We start from the raw sequence: 27,884 nt of genomic DNA on the forward strand, positions 1-27,884 counted from the left end.
AAAGTGCCAGTACGGAACCTGGCACATAGGAAGCAACCAACATATAGGAATTCTGATTGTTGTTATTCTGGTTAATGCTCAATAAGATTCGTGTATTCTCTTGGGTAGGCTCCAGTGAGGTGTGTGGCCCACATAACAATCAAAGGATCACTATGAATCTTTAAAACTACTGGTTATGGCTCATGAGAGTTCAGGGATGGTGTTGAGAACACGGGGGATATTTGAGTAGCTAAGGAGTGGGTGGAATAGGTAAGGAGCCTCTAGACAGAAATAGAGGAGTGATGACTAAATGTGGAAAACAGTTCACCAAAGCCTTCTGTTTAAAAATGGATTAGGGTAAAATTAAAATTGCTTCATTACTTTCTCCATAAAAATACCAGGGAAGTCGGAGAGCATGGCAGATTCAGGAGGTCTCAAAGTATCAAAGAGTTCAGCCTCTTCAGGTTGACCTTGCCAACCTCCTCCAGTGAGCTAATGGTAGAACTGGGAGAAGAGGAGACTCTGGTCCCTACCCAGACCTTTCTCCCCTGCTTTCTACCACTGGGAATGTTTGGAATCAATCTTTAGCCAGAGGAGAGTCCTGGTCCTCAGAGGAGACTAGGCTTAGGCACAAATGCATGTCCTCTCTCTGCTTTCCTGAAAGAGGAACACAAATGAAGGCAGGCAGTAGGAGCCCTCAATGTCAACCAGCAGGTGGAGATGAGACTTTGAGTGTCCAGGCCCTGGAGCAGAACACCCAGAGCTTCAGAGCCTATGCCAAGTAGAGTCTCCTTCCCAGGAAATTCTAAGTCCTCTTCTCAAAACAAAACACCTCCGGCCCCATTCTGCCATTGAGAATAAGTCTCACCCCTTCTAGGCTTCAGCTCCACTCCTGCAACCCAAACTCAGCTGCCATTTGTCATTCATTTGGAATAATGGAAAATGATTGTTCCAAAAGAAGTTCAGCTCACTTCTATTTGAACCTAATCATCAAACAGAGATCGGTTGCAACGGCTCTCTGGTCCCCCACAGCACCACAACAGATCTCTGAAGACTGAACCCTCTCAACCAAGATGAATGGTGGAAAAACAGGATATTTGAAGGTGGAAGGGCCAATGCTACCTTCTCCAATCCCCTTTGCCCCAGACCCCAATACCACCATAAGCTTTGTGGGTCACATCTTAACTAAATACCTCCCAAAGAGAGTAGCGACCTCAACCCAAGAGGCAGGGAACCTGGAAAGCTAAATATCTGCCCCGGGCCTTACTCCAGACAAATCAATTCAGAAATTATTTAAAGCTCCCTCATGATTCTAGTGGGCATCTGGGGTTGAGACTTTTGGCCCTAAAATTGGAAGAGCCAAAGACTGAACCACGAGTCACCACTATGGGCTTTGGACCATGAATTTTGAACTAAAGACACCTGGTTTATAATTCTGACTCCACTCTTTTGTGGTGCTGGGGATTGGACCCAGGGTCTTGTGCATGCGAGGGAAGCACTCTATCAACTGAGCTATTTCCCCAGCCCCTTGACTCTACTCTTTATCAGCTGTGTGACCCTGGACAAGTCCCTCAGATCATGATCTCAATTATAGATGGGAACATATGGAAACTGTCCACTTCACAGGATGGTTTTGTTTCCAAAGAAATAAGGTTTACAAGGCATTAAGTAGAGTGCACAGCAACACTCAAATGTTAGCTACTGCTATTATGTATAATTCACTTCTCTGCTGACCAGCATTGGCAAGCATTTACCCTGGTTATTCTAAGTGTCTTTAAAGGCTTAGAGCAGTGAATCTGAGTATCTGAGCATGCTTCAGAATCACCTGCAAAGCTTGAAAATGTAGATTCCCAAGTATTAGCCCAGGTTCTCAGTAAATCTTGGGCGGAAGGAGAGTAAAAGTATTTGTGTTTTCCACAAATGCTCTAAAGGATTGTGATGCCTCGGAATCATCCAAATAGAACATCTTCCTGGGACTGGTGTCATAAGTCTAACTTGATTCCAATTAGATCCCTCATTCTATATCCATTGGTTTTATTATTTCACAAGTGAAAAAGAAGAACAAACAGACCTTACTTTGATCCTAGAGCTACCAAATTGCCTACATTGGGCTCTAAGGTTTTAGAGGCCATAATCAAGGGCAAATTAACCACAAAGTCAATTAATTAGGGCCCCTATTGTAATCTATGAAGCCAGTGTCCTTTTTTATTTCATCTTTCCCTCATGTAATACTGATGTAGCTGTAAGGCATTTTGGGGAATCCAGCCAGGAGCTGAGTAAAGGGATTTGGGGGATGGGACCCTTGAGAACACATGCCTCTGAATTTGAGGTGAAGGTCATGTTTATAGATATGTTCCCCTCCTATTTCTCCCAATAACACTACTAATAATTATTATGGGGTAGAGGTTGTTATGATAACAAGATTAAGAGATGTAAATAGGGCTTAACTCTATAGACAACAATATAAAAAACTTTCCTTTGAACTAGTTTGAGATACTACATTTCTTATATCCATGATGCCAGGAAGCCACATAAAGCCAATCTATCTTCTAAAATGCTACATGCCAGATGGTCTTTGTATTAGTACATCACCATGTAGACACCAGGGACACCACAGCTTTCAAGAAGGAAAATCAATGAGTGGAGATAGGGAAAGAAGTTGACCCTGCACAAATAAAATAATGGAGGTTCTGGGGATACCATTTTTTTTTTTTTGTCTCAAGTTGAAAATGAAATCACAGGGACTATCCACCTATTAAAGTGAAACACCAAGGGCCAGTTAGGAGAGGCGACTCTCCCAAGGTCACATAGCAAACTAATTCCCAACCAAGATGGACCTCTTGAGCCAGTTGTTTCCACCCATTCACTGAACAAGGGAGCTTCCTCTCACTTTCCCGAGGCTTGCCATTCTGGTCCCTGACTACAAAGTTCACCTTGGCTATGATGCGGCACAAAGGAGCCCCCTCCTGGGTCAGGCTGAACAGGTTGCCTGTGGTAGACTCTGTGGTGTAGATATTGTCCGAGGCATCAATTTTTCTCACCAATGCCTAGGAAGAGAGAGAGAAGTAAGCTGGTTACTCACACCCATGTGCCTTCCCCTCATCTTCCTTAATGGATTACCAGTGGCCCATGCTCCCAATAGCCATTTTGGAACCTATAATCCTGCCCCATCCACTACCGCACTCCGGGGTCACCAAGGATATGGTTTGGGGAAAGACATGGGTGAGGGTGACAGCTGAGCTCTATATCAGAGATTTGAATCACTTCAAAGTCTTGGGAATGAGCAACAAATTTACCCCATCAGAAAATCAGCTCTCAATATCGATAAGCTCAGCAAATACCATTTTGTTGTGCTACTGGCTTCCGGTGAAAACAGAAACCATCGGTTAAGTAAACAAGTTGAAAACCAATGAGTTACTACAATTATGGTCAAAGAATTTGCCCATTTTGGATGGCTATTAGCCAATGGTGAACTCCAGCTGGGTGATAATTTCAATGGTTAACGCAAGAGAAGCACTCGACAGAGCTTACTGCTTGGGAAACATTTTCACTGGGTGTATAAAGTAGCCAAAAAAGCTACACTGGGAATTCTGTCACCAGGTGAGTAATTCAGTAAGGTCATATTGTCCAAGGTCAAAGGATTCTAGGCTACTGGTTGAAAGAGATTAGAAATGACCAAATACAGGAGGCCCAAGAAAGAAAGCAAATGAAAGAGTCATTAGTAAATAACATATGAAGATTTATTCCTAGAAGAGTTTAGGTAATTTCTGGGAAAAAAAGCTCTTTATGAATCTTGAAATCACTTCATAATCAACCATTAGCTTTGGTGCATGTGACTCATTGATTATAAATGAATTCTACCTGCTAATTAATGCCAGTTGCTCGAGTTTCTCCTGGGAGGGATGGAGATAGAGATATTAGGGAGAGCTGCCTGAAAGAGCCTCAAACAAAAATGTAAACCTGCAGAGCTGGGCGCTCAGTGCAGCCTCTTGTGTGGTTTCAGTTGCCATGTTTATTTAAAAATATTAAAATGGGATTGTTGGGGCTGGGATTGTGGCTCAGCAGTGGAGCGCATACCTAGCACATGCAGGGCTCTGGGTTCCTTCTTCAGCACCACAAATAAATAAATAAATAAATAAATAAAGGTATGGTGTCCAACTATGACTAAAAAAAAATATTTTAAAAAGGGGATTGTTTTTAAATAACCCTGGTGTTACAAAAATGAAATAAAAGGAAACTAGGAGATCTGAGTTCCATCTCCTGCTTGCCTTTAACTTATTATGCTGATGCGGTGAGCATGTGCGTAAAAAGCATGAACTCTGGGAGTCAAACTGGATTCCAATCCTGGGTTTGCCACGCTGGTCTATGTGCCCTAGAGAAAGTAATTTAGTTTAGACTTTCTCTGCCTTGATTTCTTCAACTGTAAAATGTTGGAAATAACATCTATCTCTTAAGGTGATTATGACAAACATAAGATTAAGTAAGGAGTTGTCAGACACATGGAAGCAAAATAAATTTGTTAACAGCCATTACTTTGTGATCTTGGGCCTTTGAGATAAACTCACTAGACTTTGGTTTCCCCACTGGTAAATGATGAAAATAAGAGGGTTTGAGGCTTAAGGTAAATGGCTATCCAGCTCTCCCTTTTCCTCTTTTATTCAAACTCAAGCATATTTCTCTCTCTCTCTCTCTCTCTCTCTCTCTCTCTCTCTCTCTCTCTCACACACACACACACAAACACACACACACACACACACACCCCCTACTAATCCTCTACAGAGTGCAGCCTAAGATTAAGGGTGTATTTAATAAAACTACATTAAATATAAAAATTATTCTCAAAGATATGATGGATGCCTCTTGTAAGAGATTCAACAAAAGGTAAGTAGCCTTAATAACTAAGATTTGTCACTACAAATCTCTGTAATGAACATACTTCTTAGAATCCTTCCCTATTGTTACCGTAAGCAGCTACACATTTGATACCAATGCTCATATGAAAATGCAGATTTCATGTATTGGGGTCCTGTACCTAAATGATAATTACCTAATGTTCCTGATTAGTGTTTGCACTTGAAGCAAATTAGCATTACATTAAACAATTCAAACCCAATGTCTTTTGCAATCAGCTGCTAATATTAGACCATTTATGTATGAGAATAATTTCATGTTAATGTCTATACACATATATACAGTAATTACACTCTAGATATATCTTAGTGAATCAAATCTCTCTCTCTCTCTCTCTCTCTCTCTCTCTCTCTCACACACACACACACATACACACACACAAACACACACACACACACACAAAGTTGTAAGCATCTTTTCCACAGTATACATTTGGAAAGATATGAGATCAGACTCCACTGAAATCTTCAAAGTCCTAAATATCACATGTTGGAGTTGGAAGGGCTTCAGATGACTTTTGTCCAACCCTCATTTCACAGTTGAGAAAACTGAGACACAGAAACCTGACCAATATCTGACATGTGGTCTGAGGGGGTGGGGCTGGATGCGGGGGACTGAACCGCTCCTTTGTGAATCTGACTTCCTATTTCCATCTCTAATGTGGGCAGGACCTCACTGAAACTAATGAAACTGGAAGCCTGAGGCAAGGATACATGGGCCATATTAGCCACTCCCACCAATAGGAGAGTGGTTCTCCAACCCAGCTTCCTGTTCACATGGCACATGTATGGTCACCAGAGTTCCCGAAACAGGAAGCAGAGCTGTTGGGACTTCCAGTTGCTGCCCCCTGGAATTCCACCATGTTCTTGCAGAGACAACGCTTCCCTTGAGCTACCCCTAGCTGAGACTGAGGACAATAAGACTGATGCAGGAGGCTCCTCGGTCATGACTCAGGCTTGGTTCCCTAAGTATCTCTTCCTATGCAATCTTTCCTCCTTTTCCTTCTCAGATGTCAAAACTGGAACACGGTTTTCCACACCTTCGTTTACTTCATTATTCCCTTTTTTCCTTCACAGAAATTGCCTCGCCAATCTAATCTTGGTGTCTGCTTCATACTAACACAGTTGTAAAAATCAACGTTTTTGTTTGTTATTTGTTTCAGAAAATCAGGGAGAAATTATAGAAATTCAAAGAATATGCTTTCCTCCATATCATGAGAATAGCATCAAAATGACAAAAGCAACGTAAAGGAAGATAGACTTAATAGGCTGGGTGACAAATATTTTCTTAAAAGACCAGTCAGATGTGAAACAAGAAATAACAAACAATGAACTCCTTAAGAGCAGGAGAAAGGGAAGAGGGAGATGAAGGAGATGTGTGCAGCCTAACTGCTCTAACTGAGGAATTAGAAAAATGCAGATTTCATATATTGGGGTCCGGTAATTGTTTCTCATTCAGAGTGATAGCAACTCAGTGAAATCGATCATAGGGAGATCAAACTCTCAAAGAGCAGGCTGGAATGATTTCTCAGACAGAGCCAGGAAATTATTGTGAAGCCTCTTCCTGAAGTTTTAGGTAAAGGGTTCATAGACAGACATAGTAGAACAGCCCATTTATGCAAAGTGACATAAAATGTAGGCAGATTCGACAGGGTGTGGTAGATTAAAGATGGCTACCAATTCTTTCTACTCCTCCCACAGAGAGAAGAGTTCTAATTCCCTTGTATCTGGGTTGACCTTTGTGCCTTGACTGGCCAACAGAATCCAGCATCAACAGAAGTAATGTCTTTGGAGTCCCAAGGCTAGGTAACAAGAGGTCTTAGAGCTTCCACAAGGCTTCTTGGAATATTCTTTTAGGAGCCCTGAGCTGCCATGTAGAAAGTTTGATAACTGAGACTGTTATGACTGGTATGCTGGAAAAGCCACAGGTAGGATCCCCACCAATGCTCTCAGCTGAGACCAGCCTTCCAGCCAACCTCTCCTAAGCACCAGACATGTGAGTGAGGCTGCACAGGGCTCACCAGGCCATCTTCCAGCTGATCACAGGCTTTGCTGATGCCATGTGGAATGCAAGAATCATTCAGCCCATCCCTGCCAAAATGCCCGAAATCATGATATGTAATAAAAAGGGTTGTCATTGTGTGTTTTATGCTTTAATAGTTATAAATACTACAAATCCATCATGAACTCTTTAAAAGACTACCTGATAGGTCTCTGGTGAAAGTTTTGGAAATAAGGAAGAAGCATTGCCTCTGTTCTCATGAACATGCTAGAGAAATGTAGTAATTGGGACTCTGTGGGAAGGCACAGAAAGACTGCATATACTGAAGAGAAGCTAGGCAAAATAATAATTGAACCTAAGCCCTGATTACCTCTTGGTCAGACAGTAAAATACCTATTGGATGGGAACATCCCATTTAGGAAGGTAAGTGTGAATAAGATCTCTTAGAACAGGAGGCTTTTGGAAGACCCAGAACTTAACTGATTTTATGTCTTTCAAGAGAAATCTCCAAATCTTGAGGAGTTTGTTAGAAAAACCAAAGAATGTATTAGAAATCAAAGGGAATTAAACAGGGAAAGTTGCTCAGATACACAAATCCACTCTGAGTTAGAAAGAGACCTACGTGAGCAGGAAAGTAATTGTTAGAAATTCAACTGATTCTCCCTGTAAACATCAGGGTATTCACAGAGGGAAAGGGAACACTGGAGGCACAGTTCATCATTGAAAAACAAAACGTTGTAGCAGAAAGAAATATTATCTGAGGCTGGGATGTTCAGAAAATGTGGGAGGATGGTGTTCTGAGAACTGCTGGCCCTAGCTGGTCCTCACTGAAGCCAACAGGGGCCAGACTTTAGGAACTTTAGTGGTGACCTCAGTTCAGGTATCTGCTGAGGATGATTCTTCAAATGTAAAAAGTGTGGAAAGCAGAAGGAGACCTTCCCTGTAAGACACAGATTTTAAGACCTAAGCAATTCTCCAGTGAGAGGCAGGGGCAATAGCCATCCTGAGTGCTCGGTGTACCTGATGCCAAAAGAATATTTTCCCACCTATTCCTAAAAGAATTTTAGGGATTTAAAATTTATATGTGCCCTTGCATATTTTAATTTGACAGCTACAATTCTTCAGCATTGGTTTAAAAAATAAAGTTGGAAAGGATATAATTTACATCAGACTATAGATATTAACATAAAACCTATTTTGGATAAAAGGCAATGAAATCTAAAACAAGTTGATATCATTCATTTAAAAAGACGTAAATTATCTCTTTCTTTAATATTTTGGCATCTTCTCTTTTCATTATTGAATTTATATTCCTATTCTACTTTTACCTTGGAATTTTTCCTTAATGTAATGCATTTAAGTTTTAAAGGGTTTTATTGATCACCCTTCTGATACTTACCATTAGAATTTGAAATTTTATTTTATATCCTGTTGTTATAAGGCTCCAAGTATTGAAAAGACTTTTCTTGATTTAGTTTCCATTGGTTATCATTAGCACAATTGGTCCAAACAAAATAAATAGGTTATAAAATTTGATAATTATGAATCATAAATATTAAAATGTTATTGTAAACATATCTCTTAGTGAGATGAATAGGTATTTTTTGTTACTTTAAACTTTTTAATTTGTTCATGTAGCCACAATTAAATATTGATTTAATGCTACACTTTTAGATGTAAACACTGAAAAATTTTGTTCCCATAAATTCATAGAGAGAAATAGGAGTTTGTAGAGCCCCATTGCTCAGCCTCCTGAATTATATAAAATCACAGAGATCTGTCATCAAATATGATTTCTAACAACCTGGAAATTGATAACTTCTCTAAATTGCTCCTCTAAATTGGTAAAAGAATCTGAAACCACTTGACTTGCAAAAAGCATTTGTTACCCAATCATTAGAGTCATTCACTTTCTTAATTTCTGGGAAAAATTCCAAAAGTACTTTACCAAGATTTATCAAATAACTATTAATTATACCCACCACTTTTTTACTTAGAGCACCTTGGTCACCCAAATTATTCATATAGAATTAGGAAAGTCAAAACACGCATTTCATCGTCAATACTATTTTTAATAAAATAGGTTGTACTTCAAATATTTTTTATCAAAACCTTGAAGTTCCAACTTTCACTTATTTAAATAAGGAAAATACCCACCCTATAACCAGCCTGGCAAAGAGAATCCTTTTCGTCAAGCCTGTCAGCCACATCAGAGTTAACTTTCTCTCAGTAAAGACCTGCCTTCATTTTTAATTAAAAAGTTTTCTGATATATGTCCCAAGAAATATTAAAACCACTGACAAATAGTTATAAAGATAACTTTCTAAGGAAAATTTAAAAAATATTAAAATAACATAGACCCCAAATAAAGTTTGATTTATTCAAATACATTATGAAGCCAAGATAAAATAATTGACTGAATTTGTAATAATGCAAAGTAATCTATAACTACCATCCTCAGTTAATAAAAAATAAAAAATATAATAAAAGCCATAGCATTTCTTCAATAAATGGGTTCATGCCTGTATTGAAGTTTGGTGTTCAACTTTAGGGAATAATTAAACAAGAACTGAGATTATTTATTTATTTACTTACTTATTTATTTTGGTACCATGGATTGAACTCAGGGGCACTTGACCACTGAGCCACATCCCCAGCCCTATTTTGAAGTTTTTAAATTTAGAAACAGGGTCTCACTGAGTTTGCTTAGCAAGCTTTGCCATTGTTGAGGCTGGTTTTGAACTCACGATTTTCCTGCCTCAGCCTCCCGAGCCGCTGGGATTACAGGCGTGCGCCACTGCACCTGACAGAACTGAGGATTTTTAAATCAGAAATAATTCAATTATTTTCAGTAGCTCTCATGATCAAACTTCCCTGGGTACCTAAACAAGGAAAAAGTTATACACTGCATAAATCTAATGAGCCCAGCTTCTGGCAATTAATTTTATCTTTTTCAACATGAAGTAGAAATTAGTATAAATATTTTAAAAATATTCAACAAAAGAGATTTTAATAGTTTTCTTAAATAATGTGTACCAAATCTGAAAAAAAAAATCATGTAAAGCTTTTATCTGCATTTATCTAATATATCTGGAAAAGTTTGATTGTTTTCAAAAAGATTCCAATTACACTTAGAGTAATCACTATCATTAACCTTTGTAATCTTTGGCTCATAAAGCTACTTTTCTTTCCAACTAATGTCACAATCTATGGATGGGAATGAAATATAACTGAAAGGAATCACTTTCATTTAAATATGTGCCTAAAAGGGCCTTTCTTAGTTTGATATGTCCTGTCGGTCCTCTCTTTGCTGTGGTTTTAAGGAGACTGTCCCTCAAGAGCCACACACCATTTGAGAATAAGTGAATGAGAGAGACAAAATAAATTAGAAACTTTCATAACCACCCCTCCAACCACATACTCACACACTCTACCATATATCTGAATTCAGAAAATCCCCACACTGGGGAAAATGATTTCTAACGCCTCTCAGAAATATGCAAAAACAAAATTAATTCATGGAGACCTTAAGAACTATATGGTTTTTGGTTTCTCCTTTGCTTGATTCCCCACTTTCACCCCATAAAGATCATTTATAACTATTTGTAAGTGGTTTTCACATTTCTTAAAACATAGCAAGGTTTTTACATGGCAGAACAATGCACTGTAAGATTTGGGATGGGTGATGAGCACATCTTTCTTTTGGAAAGAAATAGAATGGCTGTTTTTAAAAACTCAATGTATCGGGCTGGGGATGTGGCTCAAGCAGTAGTGCGCTCGACTGGCATGCGTGCGGCCCGGGGTTTGATCCTCAGCACCACATACAAACAGGGATGTTATGCCTGCCAAAAACTAAAAAATAAATATTAAAAATTCTCTCTCTCTCTCTCTCTCTCTAAAAAAAAAAAACAACTCAATGTATCACTGGGAAGATCATTTTAGGAAAGAAAACAAGTGAAAAAATTGAATATCTGGAAGAAATAGATTTTCTTAAAGTTATATGTGTTTACATTTCTCCTAGGAAATCTTGGGGAACATGGGGGATGCAATATATTTTAAGTGGTTTGAGATCACTAGTCTAAGTTACTTCAAGGAGCCCCAGTCAATGCAGCCCACTGTGACTAAAAGACCCAGTCAGAAAAACTGTAGAGGAGGAAAAGTTTATATGAGGGCTCATGTTTTCAGAGGTCTTAGTTCACAGAAGGCTGGCTCCATTGCATGGGGCTCGAGGTGAAGCAGAACATTGTGGCGGTAGAGTGTGGCAGAGGAAAGCAGCTCACTTGACAATCCAAAGCAGAGAGAGAAAGAAGACTCCACTCTCTGGATACAAAATATATACTCCATAGCCATGCCCTCAATGAACTGCTTCCTCCAGCCACACCCCCACCTGCCTCCAGTTACCACTCAGTTAAATCCCATCAGTGATTAACTCACTGATTAGGTTAACCTTAAGGCTATAACCCAATCACTTTTCCTCGAAACCTTCTTGCATTGTCTTACATGTAAGCTTTTGGGGACACCTCATCTAAACCATAACACTCAGTAACAGGTGAGCATATAAGGCATTGGACAACCCTAAGGATGGAGTGCCCCAGGTTTCTGTCTTCAGGATTGAGAACGTCCCTGTTTTAACTCACTGTGAATGTAGGGGTAGTGCTGTGGTAATATTGTATGTCTCTGGCCCTTCAGTTTATGTTTTGGAAAGGCAGCTCTTACTGAGAATTCCTGAAGAAACCTCCCTCACTTACTGTGGAGACAGTCTGGACTCCAGCTATGAAGGACAGCAGACCTCACAGGTCAAGACCCTCCTGCTGCAATGAACTGTCAGATTAAAATTTTGTGGGGTTTGGTTGGTTGGTTGGCTGGCTGGTTGTTTGGTTGGTTGATTGGTTGGTTTTTGCCTTCATTAACTTTATTTTCTTCAAGGGAGTTTTAAAATGGAATAGAGGGCATATTTATTTTAGATCTTTCTATTATCTAGCAGATATGTTTGGGTTATCCTTGTGCTACTATTTAATCACATTGCAGATTTTGCTTATCTATATTGGACAACAAAATCTGAGAGTGACAAATAGAATAGGAAGCAAATGTTAAACAGTAATTTCAGAGCATCTGTAGAGTTCATTTAATGACCAACATTCTGACTCATTTCCAAACTTTCTGAAAATAAAATGTAGACTGCCTGCAGTGATTCCACAAGGAGTTGGGGTTGTTACTTGGGGGGAATGTCTTCATAAAGATGGGGAAAGACTTCCCCACAGACTGAGGGTCTCCTCCCCCACATTCCAGCCACACTCCTGCCACCAGCAATACCTCTGTTGGCTCCTTCTCCTGGCTGCAAGGTCACCTCATAGAGAGAGGAGGAATGAGTTACCTGATGAGTGTGGAAGAAGGATCTGAGTGGGCTCAGCTTAGTGCCTGCCTCTCTCCCCTTAGGAAGTTCCTCTAGTCTAACCTCTGTCATGGGATAGGCCCCCGGATATGGAACAAGGAGGGGAAATTCAGTTTTGAGATGAAGCTCTTACAAGCTCACTTGGCCCCAGAGCCAAAGCTATGTTTCCCAATTGGTTTTGTTCAAATAGAGGTGGTATTTTAAACTAAAATTAAAGTGGTTGAATAAATGAATAGATGAGTGAATAGACCATCTATCCACATGAAACTGAGACAAATTCAAAGATACAGGTGAGAATCAATTGTTTAATAGAGCACCCCCTAAGTCATCTTCAAGTAAACCAATTTATATAAGTTGAATCTCTTCTTGCATCGTGCCCAGCAAATCCTTTCTCCGCAGGTAGCCTAACCATAAATACTAGTTAATTTTCCACTGGTGACCCCTCATGTTCTTAAGCCTTAAATTCTTCTTTCCCCACCAAATAGTTAGATAAACTTACTAAACAATTAGGAGATTAGGAGACTCCTTTAGCAAAACTTGTTGGTTTCTTTTAAAGCAGAGCGGGTGTACCTAGAGAAAAAAGCAGATGACCCAATCCAGAGAGTGTCAGTAATTACTCTCCTATTCCTTCATTAACCCTAACCACAGCCTACTGTAGAGCTGAGGAAACCAAGGGTCAGAAAAAAAATAAATAAATAAGTAACTTGCCAAAGTTCATGTAACTAGTTAGTAGTAGTCTACACTCCAGTAGTTAGCGCCTCTATGCTCCATGCTTGGTCCACTACCCTGCGATGTCCACACTTATAAATGCATCCTATCAAGAATGGAATAAACCTGCTGGGTGTGGTGGCATACGCCTATAATCTCAGAGACCAGGGAGGCTAAGACAGGAGGATCGCAAGTTCAAAGCCTGGCTCAGTATCTTATGGAGGCCCTAAGCAACTTAGTGAGGCCTGTCTCAAAATAAAAATTTAAAAAATAAGATTAAAATTTAAAAAAATGGCCGAGGATGTCACTCAGTAGTTGAGCACCCCTGTGTTCAATCCCCAGAACCAAATAATAATAATAATAATAATGAAAGAAACTTTACAAGTCATTCAGTCCAACGTCTGTCTACTGCCTATGTCATCTCAGCAATGGCTTGCCCATCTTAATGATGGACTATTTCTAAGACAACCCCTCTCATTGCTGAGCAGCCCTACTACTTCACAAACTTGTTTTTACATGGGATATCTTATGGATTAGATCCACTAGCCCTTGTCAATATTAATCCTAAAGGGTTAGGACCCCAGAGCATAGAACCTTGTAGGTAGCAGTGTCTATTCATAGATTAAGCAACCCCTGCTTCTCCAACTAATTCTCATAAACCTTGATCTTGAGCACCTTCCTATCCTCCTAGGAACTTCCTTTGAGCCCAAATATTGTCAAATACCCATCTAGGGCCTAGAAGTGAACATGATAACATTTCAGGATGGGGCAGGCCTGTGCAGAGTAATGTTAGATTTTTTACTGCCCTTCTAATCGGCATTATTTCACCATTTGTTTTTTGTCTATGGTTGGGAGTGGGGAGGGAGTGGACTCTTCCTTTACTTAAGAGCCTTCATGGCTCCCTAGTGCTAAAAAAGGGTTTTCCAAATTGCATTTCCTGAAACACCAGCATGCCAGAATAAGTAAACAGGCACTTTAATAAAAACAACAACAATGAGATTCAGCAAGTTTGGAAAGTACTGCTTAACAATCTACATCAGATATTATTCAGTTTACTATGACAAATATATGAATGAAATAAACAAAACTCTGGGCTACAGAAGCTACAGTTTAGACAAGAAAGACTATGAGTGCATAAGGACCTTTCAGAAGACTTGCAGTGCAAAACAGCACATCATAGGAGAAGTTCTGATGCCAAAAAATAAGGCTTATTTTCATTATGTCAAGACACCGCAAATATAGGATCCTGGTATAATCACTAGCATCTTGGAAAATAGCGTTTGAGTCACCAGTTTAGAAAACATGCTAACAACACTGAACACAAATCACTCTGCTTTCAACAAATATACTTCCTGACGCCACCACTGTCCTGTGTGGAAATGTTCTAATGTACAAAGAAGCTGAAGTTCAGTCAAAAAAAAAAAAAAAACGTTAAAATGTAAGGGCCGGGCATGGCAAATTCAACCCATAGGACTTGGGAGGACACCATGGGGCGAGCTGGGAGGAAAAGGGAAAGCACCAGAAAGAGGGTCATCAGGAAGAAAACAGACATGCAGGTGCTTAGAGAACAGACCCACCAGAGGGCAGAGGCCAATGGGGACCAAACAAAGGAGTAGCTGATCCAACGCAGCTCCCAGGCCCAACATCAACAACCCAAGTGGTGGGGTATGCCAATGGCGCAAGAGACCGCCAGGGTTAGAGTTGTCTCTTGCCCCATTGGCCTAAGACAACCAGGAAAATAGGAGCACCAGATCAGGAATTTAACCCTAAGGTCAGAATGAGGAAAAAGCAGAGTTGACCGTGCTCTGGGAAATCACACACCCAGTCCAAAAGGCGCCAGTAGGCTCCTGACAGCCTCGGAACTTTTCCCAGGATTCTGTGACCTAAGGGATCAAAGATGCCCCACCCCTTTGCTCTCTGATCGAGGGCCCTGCTGACCAGTTCTGAAGCCAGCTGGCTCTCACTCACCATCCAACTTCACGCCTCCATTTCAGTCCTTTTCATTGAACTTGGCACTTCCAGGCAAGTGGCACCAAAGCGGCATACAAAGCAGCAGCCGGTGCCTCCAGGCCCCTCACCCTAACTTCAGTGCTTCTGCTTATCATTCCTTCAATTTCTTCACCACCTCAGGCCCCAGGTCACACTGGTCCTCTGAGATTGGATGCTTCAGTTGGAGGCAGGAGCCCCAGCTTGAACCACTGCCTGCCCTCCCTGTGATTGTTAGCTAGCTCATCATCCAGAAATGCCTGCCTGGGTGTCCCAGCACCCCAGGTCCCAGGGTTCCAGTGCCCCAGTACCCAGGATCCCAACGTCCAGTGCTCTAGCACCCAGCTTTTGATTCCTCCTACTCTGTGTCCCAGACCCTCAGTCAGGGTTAGAATTTCTAGGACCACACATACTGACACAGGTTGCAGGCCCTATGTGACCCAGCTGCATGGACTAAGGCAGGACCAGCAGGTGATTCAAGCCACGAAGGCCCGGGCCCTGCACAAAATAAGCTACAACACATAGGAAAGAAAGGAAACTCTAGGTTCAGTAGAGAGGCCAAGTTTGGAGAAAAGCCCACATGGAAAGAGAGTTGTTATTTATGGGAGGCTATTATTTGGTGGTGGGAAAAGAATGGCAAATATGTAACACAATATTTCTGTAACTATAAATAGCATGTGAATACCTTTCATAATGAAAACCTTATGGAATCTGCTGCACTGGGTGGCTTCAACATAGCAAAGGGCAAGGGACGGGGATAACATGTATTTAAGCCACACTAAGTGCTAAGCACCTTCCACCCGTTTAGAGCCTTCCTCTCACTTTTCTTCTGCGGAAGGTTTCTTGCTTTAGATTAAGAAAATGAGGCAGAGAAAAATTAAGGAACTTGGCCTACAGTAAATCACAGTTTGAAAGCAGATCTGTCAGGCTCCAAAGTCCACCCACTTTCTGGAATCAAGCAAGAGCCTGCCTAGAAACAGGGGTAGGATTGTATGACCTTTCTAGAATGTTCACTATTGCCACTTTGCAGGTGCCTTAAGTCTTTCATAATAATAAGGATCCACTGGGTTCATGGTGATCAATGAATAATTCATCGGAGAAGATTTAGGATAGTGAGAACAATACTGAAAGTGTAATTGGGAAAGGCCAGGCTCTTCTACCACCTTGCTGTGTGACCTTGGATAAGGCTCTTCCTTCTCTGGGCTCTATAGTTTTCACATCTGGAAAGTACAGAGCTGGGTTAGATGCTCAGGAGGCCTCAGTCCACCTCTGGCAGTCCTGTCTCTCAGATACTGTGGTTAACTTTGGTGATCTGAAGAGGATGTCTCCCAAGAAAGGCCAGTCCGGCTCAGCCCCTCTGTCTTCCTTCCCCAAGAGTTCACAGGTGTGTCCCTCTGAGGCCCAGCCTGCACTGACCTGTACCTCCCGTGTCAGGGCCAGCTCCAGCAGGTGACCAAAGTGCTGGCCCAGTGTGCTCAGGGTCTCACTCACGCAGGCCTTCATCGACTTCAGGACGTGCTCATTCTCAACCTGGAGGCACCTGGGAAGAAGAAACCGGGGGAGGGGGGGACACTGGAGGGCACATGTGGTTGGTCCAGAACCACTGTAGGGACCAAATCAGGCCTGGCCTGGGGAAAGAATGGACAGAGGGAAGGCAGCAGCTCCAAGAGAGTCAGACACAGAATAAGCCCCACCTGGCTCATCCTCGGGCCCCTTAGTAGGCAGAGAAGTGCTGGCCCGGAGACCAAAAGTCTCTGTCACCAGGAAGTAAGGTCATCAGAAAGTGGCAGATCCACACCTCTGGGTTTCTCCCTTGAACAGCCTGCTATCACTGCAGCTGGAGTCTGTATTCTCAGCAATGTCAGGGGCAGGAGATGGAGGTGAGGATGCTGAGAGGAGGGCTAATGGAGTGCCCTGTATCACCAGAGCTCACTCCAGAGATGTAAGACAATGCCTGTGGCCTTTTAAGAAGTGGCTGCCTACAATGTGCAGAAAGAAGTCTGGAGGATTTTCTTCCCAGAAAAGAAGAACGAGAGATCAGACTCAAATTTACCCTCGTTATCTGAGCATGTTCTACCCAGGAAGAAGCCAGAGATCCCATAACCCCCCCAGGAGTGCCAAAGTGAAGGTTTATCCTGCAAGATCTGGGGCCAGGAAGGGTGAGGGAGAATATCAACGCACACCTGGGAGTGTGTACATGGGAGGGTGAGTGTGTGTGTGCCTCTGAGTACAAGTATGTATTAAGTTTATATGTGTGAACTATGAAGAAGAGGGTGTGAGTGTATTCCTGTGATTGTGTGGGTGTGTGTTTATATATCCGTGCATGGGCAAGTGAGTGTCTGTGAACATCAACGTCCATGTGTTCATGTGTGGAAGGGTGAGGGTCGGCTTTCATCTTGCTTTGCCTCTCTCCTGACTTTGGAGACCTAAGGTCCACATTTACCTCTCTGTGACTGCTGAGAGCTCTGAGCACTTCTCCATTAGCAGCTTTTCAACCTGTAGAAAAATAGTTCAGTGTTATTCAATTCAATAACTGGCTGAGGACCAAGTGCTGTGCTGGGCACTCTGGGGCATCCAGGTGGAGAATCAAGTAATCCAGCTTGCTATATTCACTATAACACTGCGAGTGGCAAAGGAGATTGCCGTCAGCTGCTTTGGAAGCACAAGAAAATGAAACTGAGCAATTGTTTATACTGAGGAATCCAGGAAGCTCCAGGGAGGAAAGGGCATTGAAGCTGGGCTTGGAGTAGAACGTGGCTATGAACAAAGTGAAGGAGGGTGAAGGATAAAGCTCTAGCATGAAAAATGAATGAGAAGGAGGGAAATTGTGATCCTGGCCTTTTTTCAGTATTCCACCTTGGGCTTCAGAAGAAGGTTCAAATGGTCTGTGGAATCAGAAAAACTTAGGTTGACTCTTGTTGACATCATTCACTGCTTAACTTTAGGCAGGCTACTTAGCCTCTTGGAGATTCTGTTTCATCGACTGTAAAATGTAAACAGCACTAATATTTCTAATTGATTGCTTTAAACATTTTACTATAATGCATTTATTCCTGACAATAAGTCTGAAATAAATGTTATTATTATGCCCACTAAGATGAAGGAGGAAGTGGAGCACAGAGAAGCTAAGTAACTTGCCAAGGTGATGGAGCAGAGCTGACATTTGAACCCAGACAGTCTGGCATCCAAGTTGGCATACTTAACCACTGTGTAGCTCCTCACAGGGACAGTGCCAACCCCAAAGGTTGTGCAGATTAAATGACATAAGTGTCAAAAACATCCAGTGTGATGCCTGCACATAATAATACTCCATAAAGGTCCTTGCTGTCTTTCTTCTATGATTTATTAGAAAAGGAAGAAGGCCTCTGGCCAGGAATTGTTCAGACTTAACAAATTCAAGTCCACTCTTCTGGGAAGCATACCTACTCCTAGCACCCATCCAGCCCCACCCCAGAGCCGCTGACCTGGCCCATTTCCTGGGAGGAGTTCCTGCTGACCGCGCTGTACTCGCTGACCATGGAGCGGGCGTGGCACGTCAGACGCACGCTCATGCTGTGTACGCGCGCCCAGCGGTCCTGGGCCAGCTTCTGCCCGATCTTGCGCAGCTCAGTGCTGATGACCCAGCCCCGCTTGAGCAGCAGCTGCAGAGGGTCTCCGGGGCTGGGACCGCCCGCCAGGATGAGGTCACCATGGGCATCCTCCTCCAGGCTGATGGGCTTGGCCTGCAGGACACACATGCACTCACACTCAGTCATGAGCTTCAGGTCCTCCATCCAGCGCTGGACCGAGTCCACCTGCATCAGGTGCAGCCTGCAATCAGGGAACAGCACCAGAATGACTATCAACACGCCACTGTTCCCAAAGGGTTTGATGCCAGGCTCTAACTTGGTTACTAAGCATCAACTCGGCACTGTTTCTCCCATTCACAAGGTTAATCCTCTCAACTATCTCTCATTATCTCCAGCTAACCGATAATAAGACTGAGGTACAAAGTTTTGAAAGCCAGTGACCAGACTAATAAACCACAGCCAATAAAGTCTGACAGTAGCAGATGACCTTTACAAAAAAGGGGAAATGGATCTCAAATAATAGTTTTATTAATCTCAAATAATAGATTAAGTGAGCTATGATACAGCTGTGTGGTTATATAGTGTGCACTTACTTAAAATAATCCTCTCCAGGAAGTTTATTGTAAAGAAAAATGTGAACTAATACAGAAAATATAAGTGCAAATAGAAAGTTATGACAATAATATTAAAAGCCATATCTAGAAAAAGCATTACAGGAAAGACTTAAAATGCCAAAGGAGCTTTATGGGTAATGAAACTAAAGCATTTTTTCTTTTTTCGCAGCTCTTTTCTAATTTCCAGTTTTTCTGCAGTGAACAGGTATATCACTTGTGATGAAACAAGATTAATTTACTTAATATAATAACATGACAACATAGATTAGATAGATTCGATGCTGAGATCTCAAATAAAATTCACTCTAGAATTCACAGTCAAGTAAGTCAGTAATATCAGATAACTGAGGAAGCACTGAGCACGTGTCGAGTGCCTTATGTATAATATCACATGAGTGTCAGGCACTGTGGAAAAAAAAGAGATGAAGACACTAAGGAGCTTTTGATCTCTCTAAAGAAGCAAGAAAAATGAACAAGAAGTGAAAAGACAGGAACAGATTTTAGCATCATTTCACAACCAAACAAGACACGCATAGTGAATCACTAAGGCTGCACTCCAGGTCCTTTGTCTTTGATTAGTCTGTCTGTGGCTCATCTACCTCAAGCCATCCTCCACCTGCCCCTGTTCATTCACTCATTCCACAAACATGAATTTGGTGTCTACCATGTGCCATTTCTAAGACCTAGGCTGTAGCAGAAAACATAATCACGTCCCTCATGAGAGTTACAGTCCTGTGACAGGACAGTTGATTTTCAAAATACATAAGCAATGTCGTTCATCTGTTGAAGTAGTAAGCGCTAGGAAGGAAAACAAGAAAGAAGGCTAGAGAGTGCTGAGGGTGGAGGGGTACTGGGCACTGCAATTAAAAATGAAGCAGATCAGAGGAGGCACATTGAGAAAGGGACATTTGGGTAAAGACTTGAAGGATGCGAGGGAGGGAGCCATGTGGATATCTGGGGGCAAGTTGTTCCAGGGAGAGAGAACAGCAAGTGCAAATGCTCTGGGGCAGAAGGATCCTTAGGATGTGTGAGGAATAGCAAGAAGGCCAGAGTAGCTGAGAAGCATCCTCAGGGATGGGAGATGAGGTGAGAGCAGTGGGGTGGGAGACCATAGGGCTGTGTTGGACAAGGTGAGGACATGGCTCTTGTTTCGAGTTCAGTACAGTGAAACACAAGACATCGATGAAGCCAGATACCAAATAGGACTGAAATGACAAAGCCATGCTCCAATTATCAAGGTCAAAATCATCTTCATGTTTGCACTTATTTGATGAGAAGGAGCAGGATTTCCTGAAAAGATGCAGCTGTTGGACTACAGGGCTTTTAAATGGGATTTTTGACCATAGGCTTTTCATGTTTGACTATAGAAATTGTATTTGTGGTTTCCTACAGGCAATTGCCTTTCAAATTGTTGAAAACAAACAAAAACTAACCAATGACCTTCCTTGCTCCCCTTCATGAAAACAGCTATTTTATTTTGTAAAGAATTTGAACATTCACATATATGTACATGTAGGTGGGGGATCACCAGAAATCTGATATCACACCACCCTGCTTCCTATTCTATCTTATAAACCCATTTAACTTTACATGAGTGGGATCGTATCCCATACACTCTGTGACTGTCAACATTACTCATTTTCTACTCATTACCACACCCTTATCCTTGTCTGCCCCGCCCCCACCTCAGCCAACTCAAGGTAACTTTCTATGTATCAGTCCATCATTTTCTTCACCTACACACATTCCTACACAGATTTATATCTAAGGATATAGACATTTAAAGGGTTTCCTGAACCATTGCTCATTTCATAAATATGACCATAATATATACACATCTTGCAGCATTTTTATTTTCTTACTTAGCCAGGAAATCCATCCAAGTCACCCACTAGAATCCTAAAACCTTCTTCTCAATGTCTGAAAATTATTCTGTGTTGTATAGATACCATGATTTATTAAACTATTTTCCATTATTGGAGGTTCACTTTGTATCCAGTTCTTGACTATTAAACACAATACAACAATAAACATCCTCATACATGTGTCCCTACACATCAGTACCTTCCTTAATTCTATGGTTTACATTCCTGGGAGGAGAACTGTATTCAACAGATTTGCCATATTAGCTTCCAAAGCAACCATGCTTCATATTCCGCCAACAATGTATTAGGATTCTACGTAGCTATTGAAATATGTTCCTCTCCTGCTTAAATCCTTGTGTGTCCCCCAGAGCACTGCCCCTGGTAAGTGAAGACTCCTGAGGGTAAGGTAGAAGGGGATCCCTGGTCTGCCTCTGCCTCCTTTTCCACACATCTCCCTTTCCTATCTTCCCCCAACTCTGGGCTCCCCAGCCCTGAGTACACTCAACACTCCGGGCACATTCAACCTCCCTGTTTCCCAGATATACCACTCCCTTTCCCCATCCCCTGCATCTTGGAATGTACCATTCTCTCACCTTTCCTTCTTTCTTACATGACAAGCTCCTACTCACCCCGTAAGACCTACCTCCAACGTTGCCTTCTGTAAAGAACCTCAGCCAGACCTCATCAGCCCCCAATTCCAGGGCCCCTGCCTCCTCCCCTGGAGCACTAATAACATTCGACTTTAAGGGTATTTGTCTAAATTCTCCACATTGTGCGAAGGACAGTCCCTTGTGTCTGGTGAATTGCAGTACCTGACATGTACCTGTTCTCAGTTAATGAATGCTAGAGCATCAGCGGTGTCAGGTATTGATGGCTACACCTCTCTACCCCTGCAGAATACTATATGCCTCCACCTTTCGGGCTACCTGAGAGTGCCCCAAGATGGACACAATGGCAAAAGGGATTCAGAAGATGTCATAACATGATCATCGTGTTCTAGAGCTACGGAGCCGGGAGACAAACTGACCTAGGGGCTTTTAGGAGGCAACAGATGAAACAGTCATTCATTCATTCAGTGACTCATTCACTCCATACACACTTTGCAGTGGACTTCTGTTGCTTTGTATTTTAGCATCCCTTCCACCTGCTTCTACAAAAACAGAGATAACTTACATTAGTGACCTCTTGGGCTCACTGCAGGTTCGCTCTCCTCTTTGAGAAAGGTTTCCCCTCCTGAGCATAGGGGTGCTCCCCAGGGACCAAGACTGGGCTGGGTGAAAATACCCCTGGCCATAGCTGATGGCTGATCCAGGGGTAAGCATATGAACCAAGCAACACTAATCCAATTCCCTTCCCAAACTGAAACTTAAAAATCAAGAGTCAGAGACCAGAATTGTTGGCTCATGTTAATAAAGGTAACTAGAGTTGTTCCAGGAAAAACTCCAGGATCTTTGTAGGTTGGGGAGACAAGTCCAAGAGTAAATTGCTGTTGTTGTAAGCAAAAGAACCTTTTCTAAAACACAAGTACACAAATAGCTAAACAGAGGTGAGTTGGTGGTATCCCTTAGAGTAAAGGTCTTCTGAGAATTTGAAGGAGGAAGCTGTCCCTTCCAGTTGGAGATCATGGGAAGGTTCTTGGAGGGACTAGCTATGGTGTAGGGTATTATTTATATGTGTCAAGTCAGTGGGAGTGGTTTCCACAATCAAGTAGTCAAAGGGACAATGAGTAAATCCCTTGGACTAGAGTTGTATATTCCAGAAAAGAGGGAGCAATACACAGGAAAAACAAAAATGTAAGCCAGGGCCCTGATCTAAGCCTTGAAAACCAAGGTAGAGACTGGATATTTTTGCTGAAAACCCTGAAAATGTGTTGCTGAGTGACAGACCAGCACAACAGGGGTGGAGACTGGTAGGGTTATAAAATGGCTAAATTACAGCACCTAGGATCAGCATTTGCCACAAAAGAACCCCATGTGCTGGGGGAAGCTGTCAACATACTTCCCTGAGGAAGACCTCTGGTATCTTTTGAATGGAGGCACTCAAACCCCCTTACCTCTGGCCTATAGGAATGTGTCAGTCAGTTTTCCATGGCTATGACAAAACACCTGAGATCATCAATTTATGAAAAGGAAAGATTTATTTGGGCTCACATTCTCAGAGATTTCAGTGCATGGTTGGTTGGCCCTGGTGTTTTGGGGTCTGTGGTGAGACTGTAGATAATGTCAGAAGTGTGTAGTAGAGGAAATGTGTTCACCTCCTGGCAACCAGGAAGCAAAAAGAGAGAGAGAAGGAGCTGGGGTACCAATATCCCTTCCAAGGGCCTGTCCCTAGTGATCTCACTTCCTTCCATAAGGCCCCACTCCCAACAGCACCATCCACTGAGGATCAACCTATAACACATGAGCTTTTGGGAGGACATTTAAGATCTAAACCATAATAAGGGGTAAGGACCACTTGAACCCTTGCAGCTATGAAAGAAGGGCCTGGAAAAGGAGTGAGAACCACTGAATACCTCATGCCGGGGCCCATTCCGAAAGGTCTGCTTAGATCCAACCCTCACATTTGTCAAACCCTTCACCACCAAAGTTCATGGAGGCGTGCTCAATTCCTGTTCTTTAAGAACTAAAAAGAAAGTGAGACTTCAGAAGCTGTTATTAAAATCTTAATCGATTCACCACTCTCCTAGCAGGAGGACTGGAAGGACAAAGCTATTGATTTCTCCAGGATCTGCGTGTTTGTGCCTGCAACTGTCTGTGTTTGTGGATATAAATTCATCTTGTCTGTCTATATTTTCTGGAAGCCTGTATCTGTGTGTCTGGTGTGGGTTTGTTTCCCTATCTGTGCAAGTGTTCAAATGAGTTTGTGCATGTTCAAGGGTCTTACGTCATATAAACTTGATGATTAAAAATGGAGGGGGATGGGGCTTCAGCGCGGGCTGCATTGAGTGACTCACTTCCAAAGAAAAGTCTATAGGAAGGGAGGGAAAAAGTAACGGTACAGTGGAGAAACCTGGCAGTCGCCACCTTAACCCACCAACAGTAAGTCACGTCGACAGCCTGTTCCACGGGTGTGATATGACAAGAAGGGCATTTCACCCGGAGTCATTCCTCCCCAAGACACATAAACCTCAACTTCATGATGAGTAGACATCAGACCAACCCCAAATGAGGGATGTTCTACAAAATAACTTAACTCGTAGTCCTCAGAACTGTCAAAGTCATCAAGACAAGGAAAACGGAGAGACCGTGAGAGATCAGAGGCGACTAAAGGGATGTGCTGACTAAACGTAACATGATATCCTGGGAGGAATCAGAAAAGGGGTATTAGTGGGGAAACTAGTGAACTCTGAATAACGTCTGAAGTTTCGTTAACCATCATAGACCAGTGCTGGTTCCTGAGCTGTGACAAATACAAGGTAAGATCTTAACCAGCAGGGAAACAGGGTGGAGGGCACAGGCATACCCACTACTGCCATCGCCACTTTCAATACATCTACAACTCTTCTACAATGTGAAAGTTTATTTTTTTTTTAAAAAAAAGGGGGTATGGGGTGGGAGGGGTCCAGATGATGTTTTGTTTCCCCCAACACACACACACAGGATTAATTTCACTTCCTTGCTCTTCCCCAGCCAAAAGGATAAGCCGAGACTGTCAGCTGTCTCTCTGGCCTTGTGTAGTGAGTCCCCCAGGAGAAGCCCTGACCTCCACTAGATGAGCAGGTGGGACCTGGCTAAAGAGCCAGGAGTGGGGGCTTCCTCAAGGAACCTGGGTGGAGAAGGAAAGGGGGATCCCTTGTTGGACTTTGATGGAAGTTTTTTCTTTCATGGGAAAGGAACGTGGCAATCGGCGCTGGCTTTGCCATCCATCCAGGGCCCCATTATCTGCCCTTGAACTCACCAATGGCTGAATCCCAGGCCAACCACGTGGGTCTGCACCTTCTGCACTTGGAACCCTCCTGTGGGGCCCTTCCTCTGAGGCCCCTCTGACTGGTTCATAGTACCCTCTCCCTCCTCAGTCACCTGAACAGACAGGCCAACGCTTCCTAGGGTTCCTGTTCTTTCTTTTTTTTTTTTCTTTTCTGAAATTCTTATTGAAATTTAACTCTGGACCTAAAAGCAAACAAATCACAATGTCAAGGTGAAGTCTGGTAAGTTTTCATAAGGTCAACACCTTTATGCATCTCAGAAAAAGGAACAGAATTATTATGAGTCCTGCAGAGGTCTCCCTTTTGCCCTCTCAGTAACTCCCTAAGAAGGATAGCCAGAATCCTGATTTTTAACAACATAAATTAGTCTCTTCACCTCTTTGAGTCTCAATTTATCATCTGCAAAACAGAGATAATAAGCTTTCTACACAGGATAAGCCAAAAGGATCAGCCGAGAGTGTCAGCTGTCTCTCTGGCCTTGTATAGTGAGTTCCTCAGGGTTAATGGGGGAATCAAATTAAATAGTGACTGTGAGGGATCTGGTACACAGCACTACATAAAGGAGAAACTCAAAAAGGTTGGTTCTTTGCTGTTCTTCCTTATAAATCACACTTTAACACCCATAATAACAATTATAAATATAATAATAGCTAGAATTTATTGAATAGATTCCATGTTGAGCACCATGCCAAGTACTTAACATGAAATTTAACAGTTAACGTTTCATTTACTCCCCAGAACAAGCACCTGAGGTAGGTATTATTAGAGTTCCTATTTTACAGATGAGAAAACTGAGATGCAGAGAAGTAGAATCACCCTGGTAAGAAGTAGTAGCACTGACCCTAAAGCCTTGATCTTTCTGACTCCAGAGTCTGCCCTTAACCTGTATTCTGCACTGCTTCTCACACTGCCACCATAACAAAGGAGGGGAGCAAAGGGCAGGGTGAGCAGCCTGACACAGGAAGACGAGGAAGACCATTTTCCCAAGCGAGAACTTCAAGGGCTGCTATGAGCAACAGAGAGGTGAATCCACATCAGAGAATCCCAGAGCCATCGACTCTGCCTAAGCTCTGATAAGGAGGGTGCTCCGGGGGACTTCTCTCAGGCCAAACTCCAGGCTTTCCAGTTGCAGGAGCTGCCTTTCAGGGTGACAGTCTCAGAAATGAGAAGGGACAAGGCACCAATGAAGAAAGCAGACTTTGGTTTTCTTTAAGAATGAGCTTAAAATATCTTTTATTTTTAGAGATTGTTTATAAAGATTCCTCTCCTTCTCCCCAAGCAGCAACTAAATATTTGGAGAAGAAAAAGAGCAGACGAGTGAACTCAGGGTTCCTGCCTCCCCAACCCCACTCAGGGGCCGGCCAGTCCTCAGGCTCCGTCCAGCAGGCACATCTCACTTGGGTCCAGGGCTGACTCTGACCAGGGAGGCAAGGACACTGGGAGTTCTGGCCCATCAGCAGATGTAGGGCAAAATGGATTGGCTTCTCGAGATACCCCAACCCAGCCTGACTTCTTCCAGGATGCTTTGCACCCAAGCTGCCCAAGTTACAACTGTGTCACTGGGTTGATAATATAGTCATGTTTCACTTAAATAATGTAACAAGAACTGGATGAAAAACAGTTCGGCAGGCATAGGGAAAGCCATTAGTAATGAACATTTGTTAGATCTTTACCGTGTCCCAAGGGCCATGAACTTATCATGCATCATTTTATTCTCATAGTGCCCTGATTGAGTGACCACTTATATTCTCTCCATTTTATAGTTGAAAATACAGAGCTATAGAAGTGTGGCTTAAAGGAGCCAGAACTCCATGCAGCAGTCTGACTCCAGAGACTGTGTGTCTCCTGATCACAGGTACTGTTTTCCACCTGTGTCTCTCCTGCACTAGAGCTGACACTGAAAAAGAGGCCATGGTCCAATTTATCTCAGGATCGTCCACACTCAGCACAAGGTCTGACATGTAGAAGGCATCATAAAACAGAATCAAGTAAGCTAGAGGCTGCCTGGGAGATTGGAGAGGCCTCATCAACTCAGCTCAAAATAAGTTCTGAATTTGCAGGATCAGGTTAAAATGAGTTCCTGCCCTATGGTTAAAAAAATTAAGAGTTGGGTAAGTAACCATGTCCCATGTAAGACATCCTCATAAAGACTTTTGTTTTAAATAGAAATGTTTAAAGCAGATATCAATAGAACCAGAGAAGCCTTTTGTTTAATAAGACATTTGATAAATGTTCCTGCTCTGATTACGTAGAGCTTGGAACCTTAGCAAGCATGTCCCAATTCTCTGAGTCTGACCTAAACTTACATGCAAGTGATACTTCAGGGAGGTGTGGGTATGTGCACTTGAGTCCTTGAGAAGTGTTGCTTGAGGAAGATCTGAGCTCCCAGGGGAAGTGCCCCCTGTCCACATGACATTGGTAACAAACATAAAATACTCTAAGCCAGTTCAACAAGGTTTGAAACAGGAAGCAGTATCTTCCAGGCAATCCCTAGACGACCTGATTCAATGAAACTCTGTTGATGCTGACCATGTGTCAACCTTGAGCTGGCAGCCCCTGCCCTTTAGAAGCTCATGGAGGGGTCAATAGAGGGGTCAGACATTGGCAGATACTGCCAGCTTTACTCTTGTCCCATCATGATGGGTCCTGAGTCTCCCACAGCTATTTCCAAGAGTCTTCAGAACTCATCTCATAAATGTCACCCCCACCCCACCCCCTGAAAAAACTGGTTCAGGTAACCACAAGGAGAAACTGGAAGAATCTGTCATCTGATCCATCTTCCTTTAGCCCCTCTATACTGGATGTACTCTAGCTGCCACCTCCTGCCGTGTCCTGCTAGCCTGGATGTACTTCTTTCTGGTTCATGACATGTTGTTGGGTACCACTGCTCCCACCAGAACATGAACTCTGGAGCTGGCTTCTTAGACTCAAATT

General features: G+C 42.6%; 1 protein-coding gene across 1 annotated transcript in view; it reads right to left on the reverse strand.

Annotated features, from left to right (window-relative positions):
• Positions 1–27,884, reverse strand: part of Insc (INSC spindle orientation adaptor protein) — a 121,092-nt gene that overhangs the window by 44,171 nt on the left and 49,037 nt on the right. Inside the window, exons 3-6 of the mRNA XM_027942367.2 lie at positions 18,442–18,787; positions 17,421–17,473; positions 16,394–16,517; positions 2,913–3,026 (exon numbers count right to left, since the gene is read on the reverse strand). Coding sequence (XP_027798168.1) covers positions 2,913–3,026; positions 16,394–16,517; positions 17,421–17,473; positions 18,442–18,787 — 637 coding nt within the window. The remainder of the gene's footprint in view (positions 1–2,912; positions 3,027–16,393; positions 16,518–17,420; positions 17,474–18,441; positions 18,788–27,884) is intronic.

This window comes from Marmota flaviventris, chromosome 9 (genome assembly GCF_047511675.1).
Source record: "Marmota flaviventris isolate mMarFla1 chromosome 9, mMarFla1.hap1, whole genome shotgun sequence".
Taxonomy (NCBI): domain Eukaryota; kingdom Metazoa; phylum Chordata; class Mammalia; order Rodentia; family Sciuridae; genus Marmota; species Marmota flaviventris.